General features: G+C 43.9%; 5 protein-coding genes across 6 annotated transcripts in view; 4 read left to right on the plus strand and 1 right to left on the minus strand.

Moving 5' to 3' along the window:
* Positions 1-1,257: 1,257 nt before the first annotated feature.
* The window catches only part of LOC106608811 (perforin-1), a 30,579-nt gene continuing 8,319 nt past the window's right edge, over positions 1,258-23,517 (minus strand). Inside the window, exons 1-7 of one of the 2 annotated variants that reach the window (XM_014206971.3) lie at positions 6,935-7,121; positions 5,855-6,222; positions 5,444-5,607; positions 4,799-4,988; positions 4,419-4,588; positions 3,860-4,283; positions 1,258-3,648 (exon numbers count right to left, since the gene is read on the minus strand). In XM_014206971.3, the coding sequence (XP_014062446.2) occupies positions 3,187-3,648; positions 3,860-4,283; positions 4,419-4,588; positions 4,799-4,988; positions 5,444-5,607; positions 5,855-6,222; positions 6,935-6,941 (1,785 nt within the window). In that variant the 5' untranslated portion in view covers positions 6,942-7,121 and the 3' untranslated portion in view covers positions 1,258-3,186. Of the gene's footprint in view, positions 3,649-3,859; positions 4,284-4,418; positions 4,589-4,798; positions 4,989-5,443; positions 5,608-5,854; positions 6,223-6,934; positions 7,122-23,517 lie in introns of those variants that run through there. The other variant, XM_014206970.3, reaches the window with a different exon arrangement.
* On the plus strand, positions 7,032-9,074 carry LOC106608813 (endonuclease domain-containing 1 protein-like). Its single transcript, XM_014206973.3, has 3 exons — positions 7,032-7,849; positions 8,160-8,363; positions 8,670-9,074. The coding sequence occupies exons 1-3, from the start codon at positions 7,550-7,552 to the stop codon at positions 9,072-9,074; spliced, it is 909 nt and encodes a 302-aa protein (XP_014062448.1). The 5' UTR covers positions 7,032-7,549.
* LOC123723686 (endonuclease domain-containing 1 protein) lies at positions 9,852-11,399 on the plus strand. The gene is made up of 2 exons (XM_014206974.3): positions 9,852-10,162; positions 10,683-11,399. Exons 1-2 carry the CDS (start codon positions 9,869-9,871, stop codon positions 11,262-11,264), a joined length of 876 nt encoding a protein of 291 aa, XP_014062449.1. The 5' UTR covers positions 9,852-9,868; the 3' UTR covers positions 11,265-11,399.
* LOC106608815 (endonuclease domain-containing 1 protein) lies at positions 12,168-15,350 on the plus strand. The gene is made up of 4 exons (XM_014206975.3): positions 12,168-12,683; positions 13,158-13,358; positions 13,614-13,886; positions 14,183-15,350. Exons 1-4 carry the CDS (start codon positions 12,390-12,392, stop codon positions 14,297-14,299), a joined length of 885 nt encoding a protein of 294 aa, XP_014062450.1. The 5' UTR covers positions 12,168-12,389; the 3' UTR covers positions 14,300-15,350.
* On the plus strand, positions 18,900-20,743 carry LOC106608812 (endonuclease domain-containing 1 protein). The gene is made up of 3 exons (XM_014206972.3): positions 18,900-19,413; positions 19,874-20,080; positions 20,211-20,743. Exons 1-3 carry the CDS (start codon positions 19,087-19,089, stop codon positions 20,586-20,588), a joined length of 912 nt encoding a protein of 303 aa, XP_014062447.1. The 5' UTR covers positions 18,900-19,086; the 3' UTR covers positions 20,589-20,743.

Raw genomic sequence — 23,517 nt, forward strand, 5'->3', positions numbered from 1 at the left:
AGCCTATCAGAAGATTCTAAAGCCATGACATCATTTTCTGTAATTTTCCAAGCTGTTTAAAGGCACAGTCAACTGAGTGTATGTAAACTTCTGACCCACTGGAATTGTGATTAAGTGAAATAATCTGTCTAAACAATTGTTGGAAAAATTACTTGTGTCATGCACAAAGTAGATGTCCTAATTGACTTGCCAAAACTAGTTTGTTAAAAAGAAATTTGTGGAGTGGTTGAAAAACGAGTTTTAATGACTCCAACCTAAGTGTATGTAAACTTCTGACTTCAACTGTAGATAGGTGTGCCTTTTCAAATCATATCCAATCAATTGAATTTACCGCAGGTGGACTCCAAGTTGTAGAAACATCTCAAGGATGATCAATTTCGAGTCTCATTGTAAAGGGTCTCAATACCTATGTAAATAAGGTATTTCTGTTTTTTTATTTGTAATACATTTGCAAACATTTCTAAAAACCTGTTTTTGCTTTGTCATTATGGGTTATTGTGTGTAGATTGCTGAGGAAATGTTTTTATTTAATACATTTTAGAATAAGGCTGTAGCGTACCAACATTTGGAAAAAGTCAGAGGTCTGAATACTATCCGAAGGCACTATATGTCAGTGTGTCATATGCATGTTGAAAAAACTATCTTAAAACTACTGGGTGTGTAAAACTCCCTTGCCAACAGACAAAGAGCTATGAATGGATCAGCGGTTCACCAATCAGGGCCTTGATTGGCCGGCAACAGTAACAATATGTCATGTGTAATAACTATTTTTTTTTTGTTCCCACAAATGTTTTTACAACCTTCCCTAGAACATTAATATCTTATGTTTGGCAGCCATGTTCTGTGTATGTTTGGTGGAACGTTGGTGGAATATTCTCCTCAGGGAACGTTCTCTAAAGTTGTGGGAACATTTGTTGTTAGATGGGTGACGCACTGATAGCCTGCCTACCATTGACTATAGCATATGCACACAAATGGTGAACGGGAGGCACGCTCAATCTTATGAGTTGAGATTGAGAAATAGAAATTCATGACAACTAATGAAAATACACACAAGCCGATTTTCACATCCCTCGGCCGCCTTAACCACCCGCTGGAGGGCCGTGGACAGAGAAATTCCTGTACCAAGCAGTGATGCAACCAGTCAGGATGCTCTCGATGGTGCAGCGATAGTATTTGGAGAGGACACGGGGTGGCATGATGAATTTCTACAGCAATAAAACGTTACCTTTAAAAATACATACGATATACTTTGGATGGTTTTTATGTTTTTATTGAGAGAAGTAAAATGTTTTCTAGTTCAGAACGGGCAGCAGGTAGCCTAGTGGTTAGAGCCTTGGGCCAGTAACCGAAAGGTTGCTGGATCGAATCCCTGAGCTGACAAAGTAAAAATCTGTTGTTCTGCCCCTGAACAAGGCAGTTAACCCACTCTTCCCCGGTAGGCCATCATTTTAAATAAGAATTTGTTCTTAACTGACTTGCCTAGTTACAGTCAGGGGAAAAAAGTATTTGATCCCCTGCTGATTTTGTACGTTTGCCCACTGACAAAGAAAGGATCAGTCTATAATTTTAATGGTAGGTAGGTTTATTTGAACAGTGAGAGACAGAATAACAACAAAAAAATCAAGAAAAACGCATGTCAAAAATGTTATAAATTGATTTGCATTTTAATGAGGGAAATAAGTATTTGACCCCCTCTCAATCAGAAAGATTCCTGGCTCCCAGGTGTTTTTTATACAGGTAACGAGCTGAAATTAGGAGCACACTCTTAAAGGGTGTGCTCCTAATCTCAGCTTGTTACCTGTATAAAAGACACCTGTCCACAGAAGCAATCAATCAGATTCCAAACTCTCCACCATGGCCAAGACCAAAGAGCTCTCCAAGGATGTCAGGGACAAGATTGTAGACCTACACAAGGCTGGAATGGGCTATAAGACCATCGCCAAGCAGCTTGGTGAGAAGGTGACAACAGTTGGCGCGATTATTCGCAAATGGAAGAAACGCAAAAGAACTGTCAATCTCCCTTGGCCTGGGGCTCCATGCAAGATCTCACGTCGTGGAGTTGCAATGATCTTGAGAACGGTGAGGAATCAGCACAGAACTACACGGAAGGATCTTGTCAATGATCTCAAGGCAGCTGGGACCATAATCACCAAGAAAACAATTGCTAACACACTACGCCGTGAAGGACTGAAATCCTGCAGCGCCCGCAAGGTCCCCCTGCTCAAGAAAGCACATATACATGCCCGTCTGAAGTTTGCCAATGAACATCTGAATGATTCAGAGGACAACTGGTGAAAGTGTTGTGGTCAGATGAGACCAAAATGGAGCTCTTTGGCATCAACTCAACTCGCCGTGTTTGGAGGAGGAGGAATGCTGCCTATGACCCCAAGAACACCATCCCCACCGTCAAACATGGAGGTGGAAACATTATGCTTTGGGGGTGTTTTTCTGCTAAGGGGACAGGACAACTTCACCGCATCAAAGGGACGATGGACGGGGCCATGTACCGTCAAATTTTGTACCCTCAGCCAGGGCATTGAAAATGGGTCGTGGATGGGTATTCCAGCATGACAATGACCCAAAACACACGGCCAAGGCAACAAAGGAGTGGCTCAAGAAGAAGCACATTAAGGTCCTGGAGTGGCCTAGCCAGTCTCCAGACCTTAATCCCATAGAAAATATGTGGAGGGAGCTGAAGGTTCGAGTTGCCAAACGTCAGCCTCGAAACCTTAATGACTTGGAGAAGATCTGCAAAGAGGAGTGGGACAAAATCCCTCCTGAGATGTGTGCAAACCTGGTGGCCAACTACAAGAAACGTCTGACCTCTGATTGCCAACAAGGGTTTTGCCACCAAGTACTAAGTCATGTTTTGCAGAGGGGTCAAATACTTATTTCCCTCATTAAAATGCAAATCAATTTATAACATTTTTGACATGCGTTTTTCTGGATTTTTTGTTGTTGTTATTCTGTCTCTCACTGTTCAAATATGATAGACTGATCATTTCTTTGTCAGTGGGCAAACGTACAAAATCAGCAGGGGATCAAATACTTTTTTCCCTCACTGTAACTAAAGGTTACATTTATTTATATATATTTTTTAAGAACAAGCGGTTAGAAATGGTATGCATTAAGGTTAGATAGGCAGACTAAGGTTTACAGTGCATTACAGGGCATATGTTTTGATCACGGTTCACTGAGGGCAGGGTGATCATTATCCCTCTGCTTCACCAAGAAGGTCAAAGGGTCTCCTAGGGGCCGGCCCATCCGGATATGAGCCAGCAGATCCTGAGTCATGTTCAGGGCGTTGCGGGAGGTATAGAGGGAAGAGAGGTCAGAGTTCATCCTGGAAGGGGCGTACTCCCCACAGGTGTGGCCCCCAAGCCCTGGGGCGCATTCGACCTTGTAGGAGTAGAACAGGCTGCCGTGAGTTATAGGACACATATCGTCGTGAAACCCAGCTTCGACGGGCTGGATTTTGCATTCCCCTAGGATTTCGTTCGACCAATTGTCTTCATCGTATACAGTGAACTTGAGCTCGCTGGCCAGTGAGAGCTTGACTGTCCCAAATTTGAAGACCTCATTCCACATGGGGTTGTCGTTGTTATGGATCACCCTGGTCTGCTTGAAGTCTTTACCCATGTGCACCTTGACGAATCAAACCAAATCAAACTTTATTGAAAGCTACAGTATGTGATTAGAAAAATGACAAACCGAGGTCACTTGTTTTAGTATGCAGCTCGGATATGGGGCTAGGGAGATGTAACCCTTGTCAAATCCTAGACTGTAGCTTTAAAGTGCACTTGAAAACAAACTTCATAGTCAATGAAAATTTGAAAATAAAAGAGATGAATAATACCTTGACGAAGCCGTCGGTCTGGGAGGTGCTGTCCCCCCAGAGTTCCCTGGCTTTCTTCACGGTGACGGTCACGTGAGCCAAGCCCTTCTCCTGCGGGCAGCATTGGCTGGTCATCTCCTTACTGGTCTGGCACACACACTGACAGGAGTCATGGGTACTGGACCTGGAGCTTCCCTTGCACTTCCCAGAGCAGTGCTTGAACAGGGCGTATTTCAGGATGTAGTCCTCCACGGCCTTCTTCAGCCCCGCCCTCTTGCTGGCCTTTTTCACCAATAGGTGGAGAGGATGGAGGGAGTAGTTGATGATATCAGGTATGGTCTTCAGGCTACTTGCCCAATCAGCGAAGGCCTTGGAATTTTCACCATTCTTGGAGAAGAGCAGGTCGGGCGTTCCGTCCGTCTGTCCCCCCACCACCTCGGTAAACCTGTTTGTTTGTTGTTTATCGTCAGTCATGTTTTGTCTTACATGAGGACCTTATTGGAAATGTGTTTTTCATAAGTCTTGTATAATGCCCATTAATCCCACCAAAAATCGGTAACATTTATAAAATCAATCAAACCTCTCTTTGAAGGTACTGCTGAAGGTGTCACTGGTGTTACGTTTTTTGAGGTCACTCTTGCAGAACTTTGTCTCTGCATTGGCTTCGGCTGTTCCACAGTTGGTGGCGACAGAGGCCTCAGCCTCCAGGCAGTCCTTGACCTCGTTCTCGTTGTAACCATTCACGGCCGCCTAGGTTTGGGTTTATTAAAACATCTTGGTACATATGCAGACTCTTACATAAAATGTTATGTCATACAATAACATTTAAAAACAGATTTAGGCAGATTATATATATATATTTCTATGAACAACGCATCTTCAATAACTTGTACTCAACAAATAGGCATACCACTATCAATAATAAGGAGAATGTCATTTGCAGAGTTGGAGAAGTCTTACCTCGCACACGCGCAGTGAGGTGACGCCCTTCACCCGCCCTCCCAGTTTAACCTTCCGGATATAGTGGGTACCGAAGGTCGCAAGGAAACGATTGTAGTGAACCTTGGTCTGGTCGGTGTAGAGGGGGGGCAGGATGCCCAGGGAGCGAGAGAACTCAGGGTGCAGGGGAGGGTCCTCTATCAGGCGGTAACTGAGGAAGAAACCCAAGATAGAGAATAGACTACTTTGTTATCTTTCTGTAAGTGGTTTTGTCATGTTGTGGCCTTTTTGAGGGGTACATTAACGAAAGTCCTTGCCTAAAAGTAGACCTATCTATGGGGATAGAAGTTTGACTATTTTCAAGAAATCTAATTCAATAACAGTGTCGAGGCTACAAAGGTCAACAAAACACATTATGTAGTTACAATTGAAACAGGATCTTCTATCACAAAATAACTATTCTTTAACATCCCAGAGTGTGTGCACAACTCCAACCCTCACCTATAATATCCCACCTGTAAATATAACCTTTATTATACCTATTCTATATTATAATCCAGAGTGTATACCTTACTATAGCCTGTAGAGGGCAGTGTTGGCTATATAAAGGAAGGTGAACCTTATAATACAAATGAAGTTATTATATTCATAGAAGTAATAGGTAACCTGTAATAGGAGCAGTGTATATCCTGTTTGATGAAGCTGTACTTGTCCTTCTTGGACTGGCTCATCACCGTCTTGGCAGCTCTGGAGTGGGTACCCCCCACCATGGCCGACCCATTAGCCTTGGGGATATTAACGTCCAGACCAATCTGCCAACTGCCGTCCACCTATATATACACATTGGTGGTGGATAAAGTGAGTTTGCCCCATAATGGGATTCTTATTTCTATTAGTAGTATTATTCATTTGATTAATATTTGTATATATTTTTAGTCTTATTATAAAAATGCTTAATATATCAATTATTATTATTTTCAGCTATAGCAGTAGTAGTAGTAATAATAGTAGCTGTAGTAGTAGTTATAATTGTAGTAGTAGTTGTTGTAGTAGTATTATTATTAGTAGTAGTATTACATCTGTCTGGCTGCTGCTCACAAACGACTCGCTGGAGTCGTAGACAATGCTGGACAACTTCATGTGACACTGATGCAAGGGACGCCAGTCTACCACAGCCGCGGGCAGCCTCTGAGTCTGGCCCTCCATGAAAGGGTTAACACAGAGGGTACAGGCTCCATTTGGGGTCTTCCAGTTGTCCACATCAACAACATAGGCCTGCTTGCGCTCCATGGTGACAATGTTGAAACCCTCGCCCGCCAGGTTGGTACCGGGAGCTGACAGGGCAGCCTTGCACTCTGCTGGCCGGCCCGTGGTGCACGAGGGCAGGACAGGGGGCAGCCACCATCCCCACAGCCATAGCAGGGTCACCAGAGTAGTCTGTATGCCTGGAGAGGAGGAGGAGGAGGTAGAAATTCAATTCAATAATGTTCTTTAATATTGAACCAAAATCTAAAGTTGTCAGACATTTTCAGACTTCAAAAGTAGTCTAGTGTTAAGATATTGTGGTGCTATTTTGACTGAAACACATAAAAATAGTGTTACTGTATGTGCCAGAGATTTGTATAGCGAACGCTCAGTTAATTCAAGAGTCCATATGCCCCCGTGAGAGACCGGCGTTCCGCTACCAGAGTCGACTTCTTCAACTGCACACCTCTTATCTGTCTCCCTACTCACTTCATCTCTGTAATAATCTCCATTAAACAATACAAGGCGTAGGGTGATTGGACTGCTGTTCCCCTAAAAAAGTTACGAAAGGAAAAAAACGACAAAGGAAAATGAAAGTATTGTTTTCTTTTGGAATGATTATAGAGCAGGGACCCCTACCCAGGCCAACCGCTGATACTTTGACTATCATTTCTCTGTAATTAGCTCCAATTAGTGTAATTTGCTCAATATTAGGGTTTGAGAAATAAAGTTGACATCATTAGAAAGAATATATTATCATCGTTTCTACTGTATGTATGTAATTCAAAATGTGTTTATTCTGTTGTTGCTAGCGATATTCCTAAAAACATTTTAGAAAAAAAAATGTGCGGCCCCCTGCAGTACCTCCACGGAACCCCGGTTGAATACCCCTGATATAGAGTAACCTCTTACCTGACATATCAATCACAATCTCTTGGTAATGATGAGGTTGATGAAAATCAACTCCTAGAGCAATGGAGCTTTCTGACCTCCTGTCTGTCTGTCTGTCTGTCTGTCTGTGTTATGACTGATTAACTGACTGACTGAAGGAATCACTATCTGGGATGCATTTTTATTGTCGTTGTTGATGCGGTCAAGGCTTTGTTTATATAGACGGGGCCTGCAGTTTTCTTTGGCTATATACAGTATACCACCACAAGCTGTTGCAATGTGTGTTGGTGTGAAAGTGGATGTTCACTTACGAGAAACCCTTCGCAGACAGATGAATATCTCATGGCACTAGACAAACAAGATTAGGCCCAGAAGTTTCATTCCACTGTATGCACACCCTCTTAACTATGTGCTCCTGCTCTCCATGATTAGCCAACCACGCATCCAATCAAATCAGTCCTATGCATAGCCACTTTGCATACAGAGCCATTTCCTTGCTTTGGCAGTCTGAGCTGTGTGGACTGCATCTGGTACTGAACCCTACAGTAGTCTACTCCTGGATGTGTAAACAGCCTTCCCTATTCCTCCTAGTACTACCACCACCCTCTCCGCTGTAGGGTCTGTACCCAGGCTAAGATGCATCCGTTGCGGGTCTACCTGCTGGCCCTCCTCCTGTTGGCGGGGATCTGGCTGTCTGGTGCCAGTGTATCCGACAGCTTTAAAGACTGCAGACAGTTTTTCTACATGAGGGCAGCACCGACGGGCATCGACGGGACCAGGGACAGCCTCAAGAGGATCTGCCAGCGCTACGGGGACAAGGCGCGCTACGCCACCCTGTACGACGGCAGCCATCGCCTGCCCCTCTACTCAGCCTACACCTTTAAGAAGAACGACGGGAAGAAGAGGATGGACACGCCCTGGATGTACGAGCCACAGGTAGAGATCTGTTATCGTGTCACAACATCACAGCAGGTAGAGAGAGATCTTCAGCAGCAACTTACTGTGATACTCTCATGCAATGACGCAGTATTCTACCGCAATAACAGTCCCATCTTAATGACTTACCGGCCAATGCATTGGGTGTCCTGTCTTTGTCATGAGGGCTTGAGGGCTTTTTCTCCACCTAAACGAATGATTTAGTCATCTAACCACTCTTACTATTTAAATTCAACTTTTCAAAAACCTCTTCTTTTTACAAACTATCTTATCTGTCATACCTGTCATTAAATCATCAACCCCCCCACAGCTGGCGTCTGGGAATGAGGGTGGGAACATGAAGGTGCTGCCCCCTAGTGACGACCCGGACCCTCTGATCCAGGAGAGCCAGGCGGTGCTGGAGGACTACTCAGACGCCGTGGAGTACTCCCGAGGCCTGCTCAACCCAGACCAGCACCAGGCTGACCCAGACGATAAGGCCTCCACCTACACCCTGACCAACGTGGTACCCCAGGTCAGCTATTTACGTTTTTTGAATGATTTTGGGACGTTATAAATCATGTTATAATTAAGCAATTAGGCCCGAGAGGGTGTGGTATATTGGCCATATACCACAAACCCCTGAGGTGCCTTTTTGCTGTTAAAAACTGGTTACCAACATAATTAGAGCAGTAAAAATAAATGTTTTGTCATACCTGTGGTATTCGGTCTGATATACCACGGCTGTCAGCCAATCAGCATTCAGGGCTCGAACCACCCAGTTTATAATCCTAATTAGAATGTAATGTTATGTTAATGTTAGCTAATGTCCTGGCACCAGATCACAGACTTCCTGGAAGAGACCTGGAGCTCCTACTTGGATACCGTGCGCCGCCGCCTCAATAACTTCTGCCGCGGAAAGCAGTCCTACGTGGTAACCGGGGTGACAGTCTCCGGGGCGACCATACGTCGGGGGAACGAGGACCGCATGCGGATCCCCAAACACGTGTGGTTGGCTTACTGTTGCCCACGGTTCGACCGTAACTCTCCCTATGAGGTGCGTTTCATGTTTCCTAGCTATGGTGCCTATGCACTGAATGAACAGGAGGACCATGGAGTCACGGAGGTGCCTTTAAAGACACTGGAAAGCTTTCTGAAGAAACAAACGGACACGGATAGTAATCTGGCTATCTTCTACGAGGACTGTGTGTCAGAGAATACCTTTAAAAAGAAGAGGAAGAGATAGGCGTGTGTGTGTCTGTTTTAGTTTTTTTTACTGTAATCGGGGTGTAAATTGACCAATTGAAGAAAGTTTTATTTTATTCACATTTTATACTCTTACAAAGTAACTGTCGATAATTGTCATGCACAATCAATCAACTGAACTGAAAATACAACAAAAGGCTCTCGTCGGTCTCAGACGTGTGAGAAGCCACATCACGAAGCAACCCTTTCCTTCACACCTCATAGAAACACTCTGAACAAAGTGTGCAACCCTTTCCTTCACACCTCATAGAAACACTCTGAACAAAGTGTGCCGCAACTTCAACCGACAGGACGACAGTATACTGCTTCAATGAAAGTACCATTGTAAGCTACAGCTGTAATCTTGTAACGTAATAAAAAATATTCTGTTCAATGAAGTTTCACAGCCAATATTTGCATGGAATATGGGACATACACGGTGCAGTGTAAAAACAATGGTAGAGGCATGGTGCATGAGTCGACTAGGACTCACTACAGCTAACCACACGTCCATGGTAACCCAATGCTTGCACACAGATAGCGCTGGCTCAATGAGAGTCACTTCTTTGCATACTATCAGTGGGTTTATGGATCTCACCAGTTCTATTCTACAGTTCTAAAACACTGTTCTCAGACCTGCTGAAGAAATCATGACATCACCTACTCTGGAACCCCCTCCCTTCATCTCACCTCCTACCCTCCATCCTTCCTTCCCTCCCTATTCCCTCCTCCCATAGCCACACTAACCGTCCATTGCAGGTACAGACAGAGAGGATAGTGCGGTGTGGATACACTATGTTGCTGTCCTGTGTGCTCCTGGCTCTGGCCCTGCTTCCTCTACCTCCCCCAGTAAACCCCAGTGTGGACTCCTCCTTCAGGGAATGCAGCCAGTTCCTGTACCGGAGCCAGGCCCCAAGGGGCCTCCAGAGGACTCAGGGCCTTCAGAAGGTTTGCCAGTATTACGGGGACAAGGCGCGCTACGCCACCCTGTACGACCCAGCAGGCAGGATCCCCCTCTTCTCCGCCTACACCTTTAAACGCTCCAATGGTGAGAGCAGGGAAGGTCTGCCCTGGATGTACGAACCACAGGTAAGGGCCCAGACTTTTTTGTTTGTTTGTTACTAACTAGACTGATAGGTCTCTCTGGTCTACGCAGACAAACTCAGAGAGACACAATCGTCTGTTCTACTGAAGTCTGTGGTCAAATCAAACTGATGGAGTCGCTGAGTTGTTCGAAGAATAGACGGTCTGCTACAGTGGGAAGAATAGGGCTTTAAGGCGATACGTAGACAGTAGAGCACATTGAAACATTCCCTCTAGTGCTCTGACCTGCTGGTTTAGTAGTCTTGATAAGCATGACGCACAATGAAATTGCCCTCACAATGAACAGCTTTCACTGTGACAAAGTCTAGGTAGTAGATACACATTGTTACATAGCATTAACAAACGATATTCCTGTTCACATTTTCTATCTGCAATTATTTGCGGCACTCTACCTCTCTCGCTCTCCTCTTGGCTCATATGCTGCGTTGTGCCTATTGTCTGTCTGTGTAATCACACGCTGACATTGCTATAACCCCCTTCATCTCCTCCTTTCTCTCTCCTCCAGCTGTCCAGTGGCTCTGGGACAGGTAACATGCAGCCCTTCCCCCATTCTCCCTCCAGCCTCCTGGCCCTAGAGGAGAGCCAGGCCGTGCTGGCCGACTACTCCGACGCAGTCGTCTACGAGCGTGGCCAACTGAACCCCGACCAGCACCAGGCCAGTCCTGGGGACAAGGCCTCGACCTACACCCTGACCAACGTGGTTCCCCAGGCTAGGGAGTTCCTCCACCACCACTGGCTACCCTACCTGGAGGACATCCGCAAACGCCTCAACAACTATTGTCGTGGAAAGGCTTACATCATCAGTGGCGTCACCACCACTGGTAACACCATCCGGAGAGGTAACGTTAACCGGGTGGTGGTACCGAAACATCTGTGGACAGCCTACTGCTGTCCTGATTTTGATCTCAGCGCGCCGTATGAGCTCCGGTACAAGTTCCCTACTTATGCAGCCTACGGGCTTAATGACGTGGTAGATAACGCCGTCACGGAGACGTCGACGAAGAGCGTGGAGGCGTTGGTGAATAGAGAGATGGCTGTGGATCAGGACTTTCAGCTGTTCAACGGAAACTGTGTCCCTGAAGTGTGAGCGGTTATGAGAGTGAATCTCAAGAGACAATCTTTTAAAGAGAGAGATGGGGGGAGATGTTCCTGCCACTGAAAATATAAATGATGTGGTGATATTTATGAAATTACTAACCAATAAAGCAATCATTATACATTTGTTTAATTGTTTGTCTTCATTTAATCCATGGCAATATTAATACCACAAAACACCAAATTAGCCCATATTATCAAGAGTTTCCATTCACCAATCATTTGATCCTATGCCCAATACACACATGTACAGACAAATACACTTCAATGGCCTTTACTAGCAAATGGGTCATTGACAGACACATTCAAAGTAATTCACTCATGTCATTGAGGTACATGACCCTTGTTTCCGCTTTAAAGGAATATAAGAATTTGCTGCAAGGGCTCTCTTTGATTTCCCATCAAGTCACTGCCTGAGTCCACATGTCGCCAACACAACGTTATATATGCAGCATAACAAGATCATCATCTGAGTCCAGTAACCAGAGTCTGCTAGGATGAGATTGGACCTCCCACATGCTGTATAACCACAAACACAGGAACGTGTCACCTCAGAGCGAGCTCAGCTGACTGTGGTTTCTGTTCTAGTACTCTAAAGAAAAAACACTTGATAGGAACCACTCGTTCTGGAGTGACAGTCATCTGTCAGTCAGAGTCTGTTATCAGTCACTAGAAGTTTCAATCCAGCTGAGTCCAGCCATACCACCGAGGCCACCAATAGCAAAACCCATCAGGCTTTGGCAATAGCCTAGCCTGGTCCCAGGTCTCTTTGTGCTGTATTGCCAACTTCTATAGTTGTTGTCATGCCAAAGACGATAAGGATTGGCAATACGGCCCAAAGACACCTGGAACCAGGCTAGTAAAGGTATCTTTATTTCAATAGAACTCAGGTTGTCAATGATAGGCGGCTAAAGTCAGTTGATAGAGAAGGTGTTCATGGCTTTGCATAATGAGCCCAGATTAGGGAGCGCTAACGCTGACACACAGGTGTACCTCTCATTCAGAGCTGCCGGCACCAAGAACTCAGGGCAGGTACAGAAACACACACAAGTACTAAGAGGGACAGAAAGACCGAGGGGAACCAAGACAGACAGAAAGACAGACTAGCTAAGTCACCATGGCCCCACTCTGGGCACAGGCCTTCCTCCTGGTCACCATGGCGATGACGGATGTCCAGGGAACGGTGGAGAAGGAGCTCTCTCCAGAGTGCAGGGAGTTCCTATACATGGGGACGCCACCCGTGGGCCTGGAGGACCACTCGCTCCAGAAGATCTGCCAGCGCTACAACAACAAGCCGCGCTACGTCACGCTGTACGACACCGCCAACCACGTCCCCATCTACTCAGCCTACACCTTCAAACGCTCCGACGGGGAGAAAAGGGTGGACGTGCCCTGGATGTACGAACCACAGGTAACCTGGAGACATTTCAAGTCAATAGTTGCATCCCAAAAGGCTACCTATCCCCTATTTAGTCCACTACTTTTGACAAAGGTAGTGCACTACATAGGGAATAGGGTGCCATTTGCGGTCCAGCCACTGTAATGCCAGTCCAGTGGATTAGTCCATATTGACTGGCTCTCACTAGTATATCATAAGGTATGTTTTGCCATCACTTTTGAAAGTATGTGGCGCTAATTTCACTCTTTATATCATTTAAATGTAATTCAATAACAAAGCCAATGCTCTATGGTCATCATGAAAATTACAGAATGCTGCACATCATTTCATAGGCTAATATTTGAATGATCATAAAGTCTCCTTTTTACAGCGAGCAAGCGTTTCAAAACGTAGCCTATTCATTAATCTCATATCCATATCAATGACACTATTTATCGCTCCTTCATGCTCTCTCATTGTTTGTTTGTTTGTTTGTCTCCCACCCAGCTGTCCACAGTTTCTGACACCAGGGAGATGCAGGCGTTCCCGCGCGGCTACATGCACAGGAACTTTGAGGACGCCCAGGCCATCCTGGACGACTACACCAACGCCGTCCTCTACGAGCGTGGCCACCTCAACCCTGACGAGCACCAGGCTGACCCAGACGACAAGGCCTCCACCTACACTCTGACCAACGTGGTGCCCCAGGTCCGCCATTTTGTTTTCAAGTTCTTTACTTAAAATTGTACTGTCACATTATGTATTGAACAAAAAAATAACAGTGGGGTAATGGACAGATACTTCCCTAAACTTTACTAAATACTGAGATACATTTTTTAAATAAATTAAATTAAAATCCCAGTCAGAAATCATTTAATACCAAAGTAAAATACCAACACCAGTGGATAGCTTTAGCAACCAATAAACAGAGGCACCTATGTATGAAGTAACACTGCCTTTAAGGTCAGAGAGTTCAGCGCTGGCACATGGAAAGAGCAGGAGCACGTGATCCGCAAGCGCCTCAACAACTACTGCCACGGCACCGCCTACGTCGTCACCGGAATCACCACCTCAGGGAACATGATCCGGCGCCATAACATTGACCGCGTGGCGGTCCCGACGTACCTGTGGTCGGCCTACTGCTGTACCGACTACGACCACAACGCGCCGTACGATGAGCGCTACAAGTTTCCAGCATTCGCTCACTACGCCCTCAATGAGAAGGAGAACAACCAGGTAAATCTAGAATAACAATAGTTGTATTTTATATAGTGCCTTTCATTACAAAGAGAATCTCAAAGACGCTGTAAAAACAAACAAAACTATGTAGCAATCTGGCAGGTCTTGGGTGATGGCTTAGTGTAGTCTATTCTCATATACTGTTATATCACATACAATAATCCCGCAAGAGATGGGTTCCGAAAGGCGACTTGAAACGTAAATAAAAATATGAATTTGTTTGTTCATTCACTCACTCAATCGTTCATTTATTCATTCATCACTTTTGTTCCGTTCGTTCATTCATCCAACAGGTCCTGGAGTTGTCCGTCAAGAAACTGGAGGAGTTCCTCCAGAGGTCCACCTTCGTGGACAAGAACTTCCAGATCTTTGCGGACGACTGTGTCCAGCCTGCCTTTGCTCTGCATTAGGTTCCCTGGTCTCTCAGTGGACTTGACCTCCCCAAACCACAAGACCTTACATTTAATTTACACTTCCTGCAATGGAAACAAGTCAACAATAGCAGTCTTCTTAAATTGCTGTTATTGATAGATTGATTGATTCATGTTTTTTTCCCCCTCTCCAAATACTTTCTGCAAAGATCATGTAGGCCAAAATGATGTTCCCATCTATGTCTGATTACATAAAGTTCACCCATCTTATGACATACAATTGATATACATTGTCACAAAATGGGTTCTATAATGTGACATTAGCAAGGCTCTCATTCAGAGCAACACCCAGTTTGTGCGTGGGAGGGGTGTTATGTGACCTGCGAAGAAAATAACATACCAGCTCAAACATACATGACAATAGAGGTTGTGGCTTAGTCCTGTGGTTGGTTGTGCTCTACTCTAGATATGATAAGAGATATGAGAACATGGTTGACATCCCCTCAGGCAGATGTTTAACACCTTCCACTACCCTCCTGTGGTTTTCAACAGGAAATGTGTAAAACAACAACTGTTCAGACAGGTCTTACAAATAATAAAAGTCGTTGCTACTTGTGTCACTGAAGTTCCTGGATGGAATGTTGTTTTTCCTATACGTCCACAGCACAGGGAGGTGCTGAGGGGAGGACGGCTCATAATAATGGCTGGAACGGAGTAAATGGAATGGCATCAACCACCTGGAAACCATGTGTTTGATGTATTTGATACCATTCCACTGATTCCGCTCCAGCCATTACCACGAGTCCGTCCTCCGTAATTAAGATGCCACCAACCTCCTGTGATCCACAATCTTATTTACTGGAAGCCTATCATACAAATTCCAGTGACAATCAAGTCTGTGAAGTAAAACTCTCATGGCACAGCTAGGTTTCCAGACTTCACCTACTACGCCTTCAACGAGGTAAATATAGTTATTTTACCATTATATTACATACAGAATATTACTTTTGTGAAAATGTGTCAAATAATCCTGTAAGGGATGGGTTGCTAACAACGAATTGATGCATAAATAAAATATATAATTCCTTCATTCATTCACTCACTCGTTCATTCATCCATCTCTTCCTCTGTTCGTTCACTCATCCACCAGGTCCTGGAGTTGACCATTAAGAAGCTGGAGTTCTTCCAGAGGTTTACCTTTTGAGTAACTTCCAGATCTTTGTGGATGACTGTGTCCCGCCATGCCTCTGCTTTGTATTAGGTGGACCACATGGAGTGGGAAAATGTTGTGTAACATTTCAGATAGAAATATGTTATGTAGAACAAACATACTTCTGTCTGACATGTAGACTTAGGAATCATTTCAGATCTATTAATGACATTTCTATCTGAAGGTTCCAGAATTTTATGCCCTGCCAAACACACCTCTGGTCTCACTGCGGGCCTTTGCCTCCCCAAAAGTCCTTACATTTAATTTACACTTCATGCAATGGAAACAAGTTAACTCTACTAGTCTTCTTAAATTGCTGCTCTTGATTGACAAACCTCAAGGTTGGATTTATGTTTTCTTTTTCCTCCTCAAAGATCATTTAAATTATGCTGGATAATGTTCCTACAGTGTCTTCAGAAAGTATTCATAGCCTTTGACTTATTTCCTAAACAAAGACTGTTAAATAATATGTATTAAATACTGCCAGAGTTATATTTTAACATACTGCATGTTATGTATCTAACTATGCTTAACTGAACATATCCATAAAATCCCAGCCTGTGTTTTTCAGAGAAAGCCAGGAATTTCAACGAGCACCAAAATACCCCCATTGTGAAAAGAAAGGAAAACAATCATTTTAACAAACAACTGAGAGGCTAAACATGTCTTCCCCTCCGTAGCTTCGTATTTGCTTCAAATCCTGTCTGCTGGAGAAACTCACTGTTTGTCTATAGCTTCAGATGTGATTTACAGTGCCTTCAGAATGGATTCATAACCCCTTGACTTATTCCACATTTTGTTGTGTTACAGCCTGAATTCCAAATGGATTACATTGCTTTTTTTCTCACCCATCTACACACAATACCTCATAATGACAAAGTGAAAACATGTTTTTAGAAATGTTAGCAAATATATTCAAAATGAAATACAGATATCTAATTTACATAAGTTCACAGACCCCTGAGTCAATACTTTGTAGAAACACCTATTGGCAGCGATTACAGCTGTGAGTCTTTCTGGGTAAGTCTCTAAGAGCTTTCCACACCTGGAATGTGCAGCATTTGCCCATTATTCTTTTCAAACTCTGTCAAATTAGTTGTTTATCGTTGCTAGACAACCTTTTTCAGGTCTTGCCATAGATTTTCAAGTATATTTAAGTCAAAACTATAACTCTGCCACTCAGGAACATTTACTCTCTTCTTGGTAAGCTACTCCACGGTAATGTAGATTTGGCCTTATGTTTTAGGTTATTGTCCTGCTGAATGGTGTATTCATCTCCCAGCGTCTGGTGGAAAGCAGACAGAACCAGGTTTTCCTCTAGGAGTTTGCCTGTGTTTAGCTCTATTCAGTTTATTTTTTAACCTGAAAAACTCCCTAGTCGATTACAAGCATACCCATAACATGATGCAGCCATCACTACGCTTGAAAATATGGAGAGTGGTACTCAGTAATGTGTTGTATTCAGGACAAAAAGTGAATTACTTTGCCACATTTTTTGCAGAATTACTTTAGAGCCTTGTTGCAAACAGGATGCATGTTTTGGAATATTTTTTTTTATTCTGTAGAGGCTTCCTTATTTTCACTCTGTCAATTAGGTTAGTATTGTGGAGTAACTACAATTTTGTTGAGCCATCCTCAGTTTTCTCCTATCACAGCCATTAAACTCTGTAACTGTTTTAATGTCACCATTGGCCTCATGGTGAAATCCCTGAGCGGTTTCCTTCCTCTCCGGCAACTGAGTTACAAAGGACACTTGTATCTTTGTAGTGACTGGGTGTACTGATACACCATCCAAAGTGTAATTAATAACCATGCTCAAAGGGATATTCAATGTCTGGGTAGGTGCCCTTCTTTACGAGGCATTGGAAAACCTCCCTGGTCTTTGTGGTTGAATCTGTTTGAAATTCACTGCTTGACTGAGGGACCTTACAATTATCTGTATGTGTGGGGCGGCAGGTAGCCTAGTGGTTAGAGCGTTGGACTAGTAACCGAAATGTAGCAAGATCAAATCCCGAGCTGACAAGGTAAAAATCTGTCGTTCTGCCGTTGAACAAGGCAGTTAACCCACTGTTCCTAGGCCGTCATTGAAAATAAGAATTTGTTCTTAACTTAGTTGCCTAATTTTTTTTTAAGTAAACAGAGATGAGGTAGTCATTCAAAAATCATGTTAAACACTATTATTGCACACAGAGTGAGTCCATGCAACTTATTATGTGACTGTTAAGCAAATGTTTACTCCTGAACTTATGTAGGCTTGCCATAACAAAGGGGTTGAATACTTATTGACTCAAGACATTTTAGCTTTTCATTTTTTTATTTAAAAAATGTAAATGTCAAAAAACTAAATTCCACTTTGACATTATAGGTTATTGTGTGTAGGCCAGTGACATAAAATCTCAATTTAATCCATTTTAAATTCAGGCTGTAACACAAGCAAATGTGGAAAAAGTCAAGGGGTCTGAATACTTTGAAGGCACTGTATGTGTGATTGAATAAAGTTCACCGATTCCAACAGTTTGTTGACTCATATCCTCTGACATACAACAGATGTACTATATATAAAAGCGTGCTATGATATGACTAATACATTAGCAACGCTTTTTATTCAGAGCAATATTCAGCTGCTGCGTGGAAGGGGTGTTATTCAACCTCTGGGTGTTAAACAACTCCCACATTCAACAAGAACTGAGTGAAACAGCAACTATTCAGACAGGTTTCACCAATAATAATGAGTAGAAATAAAAACAAAGTCATTGCTACTGATTTCACTGAAATTCCTGGATGGAATGTTGTTTTTCTGTACCTCCACACACTTCTTTACTGGAAACCCATCATACTAATTCCAGTGAAAATCAATGAATCCACAAGAAGTCTGAAGGAAAATTGCCATCGCACAGCTAGGCCTCCATTTTGTTTCAGAGCCTTCCTGAAGTTTCATTTCCAGTCTACCGCTGCACAGAGCCTTATTCTGCTCACACCTCAGTCTTTACATGAGAGGATAAGCAGATAAGACTAGCCACAGAGCTACACACACTTTGCACCTCTCCACGTCAGAGGAAGAGAGGCCGTCTACAGTGGAGAGATCACAATCAGCTCTGACTACGTTCTGCACCGATGGACACTGACACAGGGGACCTTGGGTCCCTCTTTACAGAGCAAAGAGCATGAGATACATAACAAAAAAACACAGCCTTTCAGGGCCTAACAGAGCCTGTGTTTTCATATTACTAATTAAAAGACATCTATCCAATGCTTCATGCTTTAGCTGGGACTAGTCCTGGGTAATCTAAGAAAGCTGAACACTGATAACATTAACTGATGTTCTTCACTTTGCTATGGCCGGCTCGCCACTTTGAATATATGGAAATAGACTTGACAATGGGAAGTCGAGATGGGCCGACCCACTGAGTACTCTCTTCATGAGAGAGATGAGACTGTACAGAGAGTTATAGACTACCACGGGGAAGAGTGAAGGGAGAGACAGGAATCTCACGCACGAAGTAGCAACAGTAGTGTGTGAAGGGCAGAGGGAGCGAGGGGAACACATGCCAACACAGAGGGAGGCAAACAAGACAACTAAACAAGATCAGTTCAAGAGAGAGACTGAGTAGCTAACATGGTCACCGTGAAACACTTATCCATCTACTCTTCTCTGTCCCTGGCGGTCCTGCTGATACTGGGCTGTATGCGAGAGTCCCAGGCCGGGGTGGTGGAGGACTTCAACCACGTGGAGCGCTGTAAGGACTCCCTGTACATGGGAACCCCACCTCGGGGCTACCTCCTCAGTAACTTCCTGAAGAAGCTCTGCCAACGCTACGAGGACAAGCCGCGCTTCGTCACCCTCTACGACCCCCACAAACACATCCCTGTCTACTCGGCCTATACCTTCAAGAAGTCCGATGGTGAGAAGAGGGTAGACTTTCCCTGGATGTTCGAGCCACAGGTAGAATAGTGTGTGTGTATGTAGTGTGTGTGTTGGATTTTGCCTTTGAACATAGGCCAAAATGTTTATTTGCTCCAATATAGCGAGTCAGCAACCCCATTATGTAATTTCAAAACATGTTTGATAAAGGTTCTCTCATGGATGCAGATGACTGACACCCATACACTAGTAGGTAAAGCTTGCTGAGCTGTGAGGACAATATTGCTGCTCTAGGCAAAATTAGAAGCTTAAGATAAGCCGCTTCATGGGCTGTGTGAATTGGTGTTACAATAGGACATTGTTGTAATCTGTTCATGTAGGCAGCAGTATTGTGCATATGCAAATTTAAATTCATCTTAATTTCTTCCTCAAAATCCTCTCTTTCTCTCCCTCTGGCTCCATCCCCCCCATCTCCGTCCATCTGTATCCTCTACCCCCTCTATCCCTCCTACCCTCCGTCCGTCCGTCCGTCCGTCTGTAGTTGGCGTCAGAGAAGGGCAGTAGCAACATGGAGCCGTTCCCCCAGTCCTCCTCCCACATGCACATGAACTTTGAGGACAGCCAGGCGGTGCTGGAGGACTATGCTGACGTGGTCCAGTACGAGAGAGGGCATCTCAACCCCGACGAGCACCAGGCTGATCCCCTGGACAAGGCCTCCACCTACACACTGACCAACGTGGTGCCCCAGGTAAGTTGGTTCCGTCTGCACATATAAAAGGTAGTTTGGTGTGTCTACCTTACACTGTTTAAGCGTAGGAGAGGTTGGAAGAAGAAGAAGTATGGGGAAATAACAGGAACGATCTTGCTTTTTGCCCCAGATCCGTGAGTTCAATATCGGGCCCTGGGCCGAGCACGAGGACCTCATCCGCAAGCGCCTCAACAACTACTGCCGCGGCAAAGCCTACGTTGTCACCGGGGTCACAACCTCTGGGAACATGATCCGCCGTGACAACCTGGACCGCGTGGCCATTCCTGAGTACATGTGGTCGGCCTACTGCTGCACCGACTACGACCAGAACGCGCCCTACTTCCTGCGGTACAAGTTCCCGGTGTTCGGGGCCTACGGGCTGAATGACCGCGTCAACAACCACCTGGTGGAGGTTCCGGTGAAGAACCTGGAGAAGTTCCTCAGGGGAAGGATGGACGTGGACAAGAACTTCCAGATCTTCTACAACGACTGTGTGCCTGACTCATAGTGAGCAACCTTGTGATAGTGATTGCAATCATGCCAGCCTCAATGTCACCTCTACATTGTCATCTACTTTCTGTATCGAGTAGATTCTGAAAATATGAATGTAGCCTGTGGGTGAGTTGTTGCTTACAAGCAATAAAGATGATCTTTCAAACCTTGTTCCGCCTCCATTGTCCATTCAATCTATAAAAACTAATGTGAAGTGTAGGCCTAACTCCTAGTTCAAGAAACAGCTTTTTGTATGAAAATGAATCTCACTTTCATGCAGACACTGCTCCTAAAATGTTTAGTCAGACTCAGAGCCTTTTGAGATTATAGACATAGCAGCATTTGGATGGTAAAACCCTTCTCCATGTAAAATAATCATGTCCTATTTAAAACCCAATGTCTGTTCTTTGATCAGAAGCTTCATTTGCATGTTGGCCTCTGGGTAACAAGAACAAGTCAGAGTGATTTGAATCAAGGAGAACTTGCCGGGCTTATATTCTCTACTGCAGAGACAGACGGCACTGAACGTCATAGAAGAAAGTCAAGATGTTGATTATCTGGTACGAGATTAAGTGAATCCATAAGAATTCATGTTGGATAATTACTGTATTCACATTCCAGAGTTATATTCACCAGGCTTGTAGTCATCTTTTAAAGGTTTATTTACTGCCACAGAACTAGGGTTGCAAAATTCCCTGGAACTTTCAACAACAAAAAAAAAAGTTTTTCCAGAAATCCTGTTTGGAGGATCCCTGATTTCGGGAACCGAGATTTTGGGAAAAACAGGGAATTTATTGAAAGTTCCAGGGGCCTCATTTATCAATATTACGTAGAAACTATTCTCAAATACTACTTACGAATGGAATTTACCATTTCCGTTGGCAAAGAAAAAGTGTGATTTATCAAACAATCCTACGAGCCTCATATGCACACCGGTAGGAGATAACCATAGATAAATACCAATTGTTCTCAGACTCAGTGCTCGTGCACGACCTTGGCTATTTGCATTTCGAAACGCCCCTAATTAACCATATATGGTCAAAATCATCCTTTTAAAGCCTGTGGGGACTATACAACGCCATCTTATGAAATACAACAGTGCTACCCATAAACGCTACGAAAATAAAAAAAATTCTGACTGAAATAGGGGTGCTAACAACCATCATATCGAAGTAAACTTGGAGTCATGCAATGGCATGGCGTGTAGTCCAGAGGAAGCTGGTGGGAGGAGCTATAGGAGGACGGGCTCATTGTAATGGCTGGTATGGAATATGGTTTCCATTAGTTTGATACCATTCCCTCTATTCGATTCCAAGCATTACAATATGCCTCTCCTATTATAGCTTCTCCCACCAGCCTCCTCTGGTGTAGTCCTCCCACCACAACTCGGGAAACCATGCCCTTTATTAGACTATGAAATAACTTATGATGAACTTCACAGGGTGGTGAAAGTGCACAGTGATGTTGATGCTAGTGATGCACCGATATTACATTTTTGGCCAATACCGATATCCAATATTTTCCTTGCCAAAACACCCGATACTGATAACTGATATTTATTAGCGGCCTTTTAAGCATTCTAGTACAGTTAAATAGTTAGACCACTGCGTCCATGTGTGTGTGTTAAGGCACTGCATCTCAATCTCGAATCCAGGCTGTATCACATCCGGCCGTGATTGGGAGTCCCATAGGGCGGCTCACATTTGGCCCAGCGTCGTCTGGGTTTGGTCGGTGTAGGCCGTCATTGTAAATAAGAATTTATTCTTAACTGACTTTATTAGTTAAATAAAGGTTCCCACACACACACACACACACACACGCACACACACTGACCAAAATGTAATTTTTTTGGCATTTACGTATGTCCTCATTACCAGTAAAACATAAACAAAACCTATTTCTTTCACTTACTTGCTGTGCTGTTTCGTTGTTCATTTGTTCAGTCATTTCATTCTCAACCAGGATTTCTATGGAACGCTGCTTGGGTCTTTGCGTGACAAAATATATACTTTTTAACACTATTTGACGTGCCAAATAGCTTGTTGACCAATCAGGACCTGAATATGACTGCACACCACATAATAATTTAACGTGTTCATACATTTTTACGGAGTTATTACACATTGATTACACTATCACTTGTATTCCATATGTCACAACGATTCATCGATACGTATGCTATGACGCTGGTAAAGTTGTCTCGCGCACCTACAATGCTGGTCATTAAAAAAAAGCTAGCTTGCTGATGGATGCAAACAATGTTCTTCCGCAAAAACATAGCAAAATGACAATCTGTTTCAGTAGCTATATAGTTAGCTAGCTAGCTAACTATATAGCTAGGTGTCATCATCTAAAATAACCCTAATTTATAAGACAGTTCTTATTTGATAAATAGTGGTCGGACCCATCTGTGAAGCTAGCCACAATAAGGATTGGCCACAATAGTGGACTTTGCGGTTTGCCTTAAAAATAAAAGTATGGCATAATTATACTGTTTGTATTCATTTGTATCACTGTCAATGACATACTTTTATTTTGAAGGCAAACCGCAAATTTCAACATTGTGCCTAATCCTTATTGTGGCTAGCTTCACAACACAACCGGTCTGGTCGAGCATCACTAGCCAGATGAAGCTAGCTGGCTGCTTATAACGTTATCTTTGGGCAACAGGATTAAGTAGCTGGCTAGCTATTTATTTACATGAACTGAAGTTCAATTTCAATAGGCGAACAACAAGTGGCAACCTAGCTAATACTTACTCACAAGGATTCCTAAATCATTGCTAATGTAACCGATGTGAAATGGCTAGTTAGTTAGCGGTGGTGCGCGCTAATAGCGTTTCAATCAGTGACGTCACTCGCTCAGAGACATGAAGTAGGGTTTCCCTTTGCGTTGCAAGGGCCGCGGCTTTTGTGGCGCGATGGGTAACGATGCTTCGTGGGTGT

Source organism: Salmo salar, chromosome 07 (assembly GCF_965601325.2).
Source record: "Salmo salar chromosome 07, fSalSal1, whole genome shotgun sequence".
Lineage (NCBI taxonomy): Eukaryota > Metazoa > Chordata > Actinopteri > Salmoniformes > Salmonidae > Salmo > Salmo salar.